General features: G+C 61.6%; 2 protein-coding genes across 10 annotated transcripts; one reads left to right on the forward strand and one right to left on the reverse strand.

The window, feature by feature from the left end:
* Nucleotides 1–2,225: 2,225 nt before the first annotated feature.
* On the forward strand, nt 2,226–4,794 carry LOC125154378 (insulin receptor substrate 2-like). The gene is made up of 2 exons (XM_047838601.1): nt 2,226–2,932; nt 3,145–4,794. Exons 1-2 carry the CDS (start codon nt 2,536–2,538, stop codon nt 4,314–4,316), a joined length of 1,569 nt encoding a protein of 522 aa, XP_047694557.1. The 5' UTR covers nt 2,226–2,535; the 3' UTR covers nt 4,317–4,794.
* A 382-nt stretch (nt 4,795–5,176) lies between these two features.
* SAP25 (Sin3A associated protein 25) lies at nt 5,177–7,038 on the reverse strand. 9 transcript variants are annotated; one of them, XM_047838612.1, is made up of 6 exons: nt 6,581–7,038; nt 6,305–6,405; nt 6,093–6,196; nt 5,842–5,995; nt 5,625–5,722; nt 5,177–5,544 (listed from the first exon to the last, which is right to left on the reverse strand). In XM_047838612.1, the coding sequence occupies exons 1-6, from the start codon at nt 7,036–7,038 to the stop codon at nt 5,257–5,259; spliced, it is 1,203 nt and encodes a 400-aa protein (XP_047694568.1). In that variant the 3' UTR covers nt 5,177–5,256. The 9 variants fall into 9 exon arrangements, with proteins under 9 accessions (XP_047694568.1, XP_047694566.1, XP_047694564.1 ...); XM_047838610.1 differs by having other exon boundaries at nt 5,842–6,007; XM_047838608.1 differs by having other exon boundaries at nt 5,842–6,019.
* Nucleotides 7,039–7,045: the final 7 nt, after the last annotated feature.

Genomic DNA, 7,045 nt, shown 5'->3' on the forward strand with positions numbered 1-7,045 from the left:
AGCCCAGCCTTAGGACCCCATTCTCCTTGTAGGCTCCTCTCGCTGGTAACAAGATTCTTCCACAGGGATTTAGAATGTGGAGATCCCATCCTGCTGCTACCCTGCACCCAGCAGAGGGATGCACAGGTAGACCCCTCAGGTTGGGAGAGGTGTTCTCACCCAGCGGGGTTGAGGTTCTGCCACTTCCTGTCCCTGGGGAGCAAGTGGAGTTACCAGGGCAACAGGCTAACAAGATCTTGTCTGGGGAGGGCCAAGGGCAATGTTGTTGCTAAGGCAACTGATGAGGCCAGTTGTTTGGCTCCAGGCTTTTCCTGGTAGCCAGCAGGCTAAATCGCCTGGCACTCATTACCACCCCACACCATCACTGTTGCCCAGAACCCAGGTACTCAAATCCCTGCTGCTTTCTGCTCTATCTGTACCCAGCACTTAGGGGTTCAGTGACACAAGGTGGTCTGGAGCTGGTCTCTGTGACAGCAGCTGTGAGTTCACAAGGACTGGGGTGCTTCACGGTGGCCTGGTTGATGCGGAGTGGAAGGAGTAGGGATGAAGAGGCCCTCTGTGGATAGCTTGAAATCAAGCCTGGAGAGTAAGGCTCCAGGCCAGGAGCACAGCAAGTCCGTAGGCCCTATGGGTGCCCTGTTCCTCAAAGCAGCACTGGGAGGGGGAGGGACCTGCAGATCTCTTTTGTGTCCTTGCTACTTTGCACCTGGTACATGTGTCAAGGCCACACTGGAGACAATGGCTTTGAGCACAATTCTGTTTGGGGGGCCACTTATGGAGCCATCACATACCTGCCTCTCCCTGGCCAATACCCACCAAAAGTAGTGGCTGCCACTGGCCCCAGTGCTCACATGCTCTCTGCACCTCTCCTGCACTTGGTGGGGGGGAGGGGGGGCGTTATGGCTGAGCCAGAGGCTCAGGGGGGACCTGGGCACCACCTGCCTCTAGCCAGATGCCCATCCTCATGATGATGGTTGGCTCCCTGCATTTCACCCTCAACATGATGGTGAAAAGATATTTGAGGATCCTAGCTTCCACACAGTGCACCATTGGCTTCTCCAGCATTCCAGAAGAATCTGGGGAGTGGAGAAGCATGGGTGGGAAGACCTGCCCTCCCAGCTCAGGCTGTCATGGCCTATGGACTAGTCTGAGAAAATGAACAGGCTTCCCTTGCTTCAGTGTTCTTGCTATATCTTCTTCCCTACCTAATAGCCCTCCTCCCCATATGCCATCTACCCCCCCCCATATGTCATCTTTAATAGGGTTAAGACTCAGTTGCCCACATCCCCTCCTCGACCCTTGGCTCCCCCCACCCTACCCCCACCGTTAGCTATCTTACTTGCCATGAGAATGATAGCACAAAGTCCTCAAAGGCTCCCACCCACGGGTCATCTCCTGGTGGTGTGTCTTCTAGAGTGTGTGGTGACCAGCGCCATCACCCAGCAGGAGTCATGATCCTTGAAAGGGTCAGAAGTGGGATGTAAAATGTCTGAACCCCAACTCCATCTCAAATCTCTTAGGATGGGGTTCCCCCACCAGAGAGTCTGCACCTCTGATCAAAGCCTTCAGCTGGCGCATGGTAGCATTTTGGGACAGTGGTGGTGAGAAGGGGCTGAGGGCAGCGGGAGGGCAGTGCCCCAGAGAGAGGGTGTCTTCTTCCCCGGGTTCTCCTTCAGTGTCCCCTTGACTGGAATTCTGGTGGAATGGTTTGTGCACAGAGACCAATCCAAAAGTCTTCTCTGAAGACCCCTCCTATCACCCTAAACCCAGAGAGAAACTGAACTCCAGCTCTTCTGAAATCAGCACAGCCCAATGATTGGTGGCCCTGGCTCCTAGGCTGGCTTGGGAAGGAAGGGTACAGAACCATTCCTGGGTGGGAATGGAGGACACAGGTTTTGGACGCCTAGAGCCCCAGTAGCCAGTGGCAGGAGCAAAAGGCAGTGCTGCAGTAAGGGCGGTCCCCTAATCTCCAGGACTGCAGACTCCTGCGCCTTTGCCTCCGACACAGTTCCACTCACATTTGCCTCACTTCGGTCGTCGCTTCCTTGGCAGTCAGCTCGGATTTGTAGAGACGCCCACACACTCCCCGCCCCTGCAACCCCAGCCCAAGGGTGGTTGGGGTGGGGTGGAGGCCACCTCTCCCAGACTTCATTCCCACGGCCTGGTGTCCAGCGCTCCGGTCGCATGAGGGTTAACCTCGTGGGGGTGGGGACTCATGAGCGGTCGGCAAAGGGAGGGAGGGGACAGGAGGCGACCCAAGGCGCAGGGAGCCGGCCGGCTGGCCTGGGTCAGGCCTCAGGCCGCTGGAGCCCCGTGTGTCGCAGGCCACCGGGCAACCACTGGGGTACACGCTGCGCGCTGCGAGGGGTCCACCGCAGATCCCAAGCCCCAAACTTCAAGTCGGAAGGGGTGAGACGCTGGGCATAAAGACAGGTGGCAACCTGTCTGGACGCTGCCCTCCTCCCTGAGGACCGCCACCTCCACCCTACTGAATCTCAGCCCTTACTCCGGCCACTATATTGCCTTTGGCCCGTGATGAAGCGGGGAGGCGGTGGTCCCACGGCGGCCCCAGAGGCCGAGCTGGGCGACGTGCCCCTGGTACTGCCGCGGCCCAGGGCCTGTCCCGCTGACGTGCGGCTCTGCGGCCACCTTCGGAAGCAGAAGTCCCAGCGCCGCCGCTTCTTCGTGCTGCGCGCGGATCCGCCGAGCCTAGAGTGCTACGAGAGCGAGAAGAAGTTCCGCACCGGCCGAGCGCCGCCCAAACTCATCGTGAGCCTGGCGGGCGCGTGCACCATCAGCACGCGCGTGGACGCGCGCCAGCGCCACCTGATCCTCCTGTACACGCGTGACCGCAGCCTGGGCGTGGCGGCGGCCTGCGAGGCGGAGCAGCAGGCGTGGTACAGCGCCCTGCTTGAGGTGCGCGCGGCCGCGGGTGAGGCCCGACCCCTTGGCAGGTGGAGACGCGGCGGGGGGCTGGGAACCGGGGGTTGGGTGATCGCGGGTTTTGTTTATCCTAGGTTGTCCCAGCAAGTCTCGGATATGAAGTTCAAACATGAAGCGTTAACACCTCTTTAATTCTTGGGGCACAGTGACTCCAACCTCCGGACCCAGGAGCCCTTTGTGATCAGCCCACTATCTCTCCAGGTCCCAGCTTTCACGAGGACCCCAGGGCCTGGATCCTTGCTCCATTTCAGGACGTCTGGCCCGTGACGCTGCGGCCCAAGGGACTGGGGAGGACACGAAGCCCGGGCAGCGGCCGCTATCGCCTGTGCCTGGGTTCGGGGGTGCTGAGCTTGCTGCGGAAGCCCAAGGGCAGAGGCTCTCGGGACACCCAGGCTTCGCCTCCGCCGGCCCTGCGCCTGTCGCTGCTCAGCGTGCGCCGCTGCGGCCACGCAGACTCCCTCTTCTTCCTGGAACTCGGCCGCTCGGCGCCCACGGGCCCCGGGGAGCTGTGGCTACAGGCGCCGGATGCCGTGGTGGCCCAAAGCATTCACGAGACCGTACTGGCCGCCATGAAGCGACTCGGGGATGATGATGCCGGTGGCAGGACTGAGCCACTGCCAAGGGATCCCCCGACGACGAGCTCTTACAGACCCTCTGTCTCCCAACCTTATGCGACCCTGGCCTCGGCAGCCCAATCAAGCAGCCTGAGCCATCGCGGGAGCGTGGGTGAGAGGAAGGAGAAAGCAACCCCTGAGACACTGGCGGCGCTGGCGACTGCAGCTTCGCACCCTGGGGAATTGGAGCTGGGCGGGGGCTACGTAGCCATGGGAGCTGGGAGCAACTACGAGGCCATGGGGGGTGGCCAAGCAGGTGGTTACATGGTGATGGCACCCCCGGGCCTTGCGGTGTTTGCCCATGCCCCTCCCCACGAGCAGCTCCAGGGGTGCGGGGGCACTGAATACGTGCCCATGAGCCACTTTCTGCCAGGGTCCTTTTCCTTGAGCTCCCTGCCCGGTTCCTATACGCCCAGGCCCAGGAGGCCGGGACCTTCTTTCCAAGGCCCCCCTCCCGCCGTCGGGGAATGTTGGGGACCGACAGGGGCTCATCCCTGCTTGCAACCACCTTCGGAGCTAGCAGGAGAGTATGTGTACATCAGGTACGTGGCCCCACACCACTTAGGAATGAGCACTGCCATACAAGACCCGGCCAAAAACCGCCTCAACTATGTAGACCTGGACCTGGTCCCTCCATTGGAGGCTCAAGGCGACACCCCGGGGTCCAGCATTCACCACCCACACAGCTATGCCCGCATCGACTTCCAGAACCTCAGGGAGGTTCGGGTGAGGAGACATAGGCAGCCCCCTCCAGTCTAGCTGACGGATGGTTGGGGAGGAGGAGAGAGAAAACAGGACAAATGCCTTCCTGCCAGCTCCCCTCAATTCCTCCCCTCACCCTTCCAAACCTGGAGGGGCTCTTAGGCACCGCCTGCCCCCCCCACCACCCGCCCAGGACCTGTGACTTGCAGAGCTCTGAGCTGCCCTTAGGCCTACTGCCCACTCTGCTCCTTCCAGATGTGGTGCCTGGGGAATCTTCAGGAAAAGGTTCCCCAAGAAGCTGGATTCTTTTAACGGAGAAAATTCTAGAGCCACCCTCCCCTCTTCCTGCCCACAACCCCCCAGCAAAGCCCTGATCCTTTCTCTCCTGGCAGAGTTCCTGAAGCATGACTCCAGATTCCCAGGCTGGCTGACTTCTCTCACGTGGACCTGTTCCTCCCTACCTGCCTTGTGTCTCCTCCCAGCCAAAGAACTAATCCCCAGCCCCAGGGCTGAACTCCTAGGACCCCAAAGCAAGAGGGCTGAAAGCACCAGGTACCTTCCCTCTACTGCTTCCCAAAAGTGCTGTGCCACCCCCTTACTCCCTGATTTCCCTCTCTCAGCACCAGCCATGTGTTCACACAATCCTCCCTTCTATGGAGCCTGGCAGAGCTGATAGACTTCTTGCTTCCAAATACTGTCTGGGGGACTGTACTGTGGATCCACACACACCCTGCCCTATTAAAGGTGCCCTCCTTGGTCAGCCTGGAAAGGTCTTAGGTTCGTGGATTCCCCTGAGCTACTGTAGGGGTGACCAATGAGTAACAAGAATTTGAGGGGAGGGCAGCCTAAGTTGTGTAGAGGAAGAGACCCCATCCCTGTCTCCATGCCCCACTCTGCTACTCACTACAAAGAGCCTGTTTGCAAACCAACACTTTTATTGTCAACAGAAGCTGTCTAGGGGAGTAGGGGACCCATTCTGCACCCAGAACGGGTATGTTCAATGTGTGTCTGGGGTTTGAGGGGCAGATGGGTCAGTGCAGTGAGAACAGCTGGGGCCACCACTGGGGTCTGGGTGATCAGATACAGGGTCTGGGGGGCCAGCAGGGGGCATGGGAGCCTCCAAAGCCACAGGTCTAGGAGGCCCCTGGCTCATCTGCAGGAGGCCAGTCAGGGCGATGAGCTCAGGCCCACTGAGCCAGGCAGTAGGGCAGCCAGGGGATGGGGTGCGGAGGACCCAGGGAGACATGATAGGAGGTGGGAGCAGCAGCTTCAGAGAGCCCATCACCTAGGAGACAGGAGGGTGGAGTGTCTCCTCCCAAGCCCTGCATGAAAAATAGGCGAGGCCAGGGCAGGAAGTGCACTCACCTGTTGAGAGGCCTCAGACAGATGCAGGGGAATACGCTGCCCACATGGCAGCAGAGGGTCTGAAACAAAGACATCTTCACAGCACATCACTGGGAACCCTGGAGAGGAGAAGCTGGGAGGGCAGCAGGCTGGGGTTCCCACATTGGCAAGGGCTGCACTGGTTCCCTGAGGAGCTCGTGCAGGGCCACTCCAGAGTCCCTGGGCCCAAGCAAAGTACCTGCATCCCTGGGCTCATGCTCTCCATTCTGATGTCCTGTTGCAGGGGCCAGGGACCTGAGGTCCCGGCCTGAGGCTGCCTCATACAGTGGCCACAATGAGGGATGACACAAGGTCCGGCCTGAGAAGGAGGTGCCAGGTGCACAGCTGGGCCCCTGTGAAGGGAGCTTGACAGAACACTGGAGCTTGGGCTCCCTCCGAAGGCACCCCTGCCCCACCCCCAGGACAGAGCCACAGGCACTCCCAACTCACCCACACCAGCCGGGGTCCGGCTTTAGCCTTGTAGTTGGGATCCCATGGTGCTAACACGGTCATCCTTGAAGGGGCCACCTCCCAGGCCATCTGAGGGGAAAGGGCTACTGGGGCGGGGCGGGGGGGGGGGGGGGAGGGGGACAGAGATTAAAACAGGCTCGGGAGTCGGTGGACGGGTCCTGTGGGGTAAAGGCCGCAAGGCCTGAACCTACCTGGCGTTCCCGGGGAATGATCCGCAGCCAGGCCTGGGGGAGGCCGGGACAGCAGCAGCTCTCTCCGGGTCCAGGAGGGCCTTCGCGACCGGGGCTGCGGGCTGGGAGCGGGAGGTACTGAGGTGCACCGGTCACAGCCTCCCCCGGTACTTCCTGGGCAGGGCCGAAGGTGCCTGGCGCATGGAGTCTGGGCACAGCCATTCTTCAGGGTCGGCAACGGAGATCTCCGCACACTGTGGGCCCCCTGTCGGACTTCCCTCCCGCCCAGCCCCTCACCTGTCCTGCGGGGGAGTTCCTGGCTCCTCCAGGGCTTCCTCTCCAAAGGTCGAGGTCTCCCCGGGGTCACTGCCAGCCGAGGAGCCATGTTCCTCGAGCGCCTGCTCTTTGCCCGCGTCCCACCGCCGAGGCGGCCCAGGCAACATGACGCCTCTGGCGGGGGAGGGCAGCGCAGGACAGCCGCTCCGTGCCCCGTGTCCGCACCGTCCGTGCCTCCCACCTCGCCCCTCGCAGCCCCACGCGGCCCCCTCACGGCCCAAACCTCCCGCAGCACCCCGCCCAGCTCGCGGGGCCTCGCGGCCACGCCGACGCCCAGCGCGTTTCCGGACCACGTGGCGCGCGCTCCCGCCGGGATCCCACGGACGCCCCCTGGCGGCGGGGGTGGCTGGGCCCGCGCTTGGCAGCCGTTGGCTATGGAGGGGTGGCGCCCGGTGCGGGGAACTGCAGAACCCCAACATCAACGCG

This window comes from Prionailurus viverrinus, chromosome E3 (assembly GCF_022837055.1).
Source record: "Prionailurus viverrinus isolate Anna chromosome E3, UM_Priviv_1.0, whole genome shotgun sequence".
In the NCBI taxonomy this organism is placed as follows: domain Eukaryota; kingdom Metazoa; phylum Chordata; class Mammalia; order Carnivora; family Felidae; genus Prionailurus; species Prionailurus viverrinus.

Coding starts and splice junctions, on each gene's coding strand:
- SAP25 (XM_047838607.1), bottom strand. CDS start 7,038: ATGTTGGGGTTCTGCAGTTCCCCGCACCGGGCGCCACCCCTCCATAGC. Junction 6,200..6,304: donor TCATTCCCCGGGAACGCCAG/GTAGGTTCAGGC, acceptor GCCCCGCCCCAG/TAGCCCTTTCCCCTCAGATG. Junction 5,545..5,624: donor TGTCTGAGGCCTCTCAACAG/GTGAGTGCACTT, acceptor CCTGTCTCCTAG/GTGATGGGCTCTCTGAAGCT.
- LOC125154378 (XM_047838601.1), top strand. CDS start 2,536: ATGAAGCGGGGAGGCGGTGGTCCCACGGCGGCCCCAGAGGCCGAGCTG. Junction 2,933..3,144: donor TGAGGTGCGCGCGGCCGCGG/GTGAGGCCCGAC, acceptor CTATCTCTCCAG/GTCCCAGCTTTCACGAGGAC.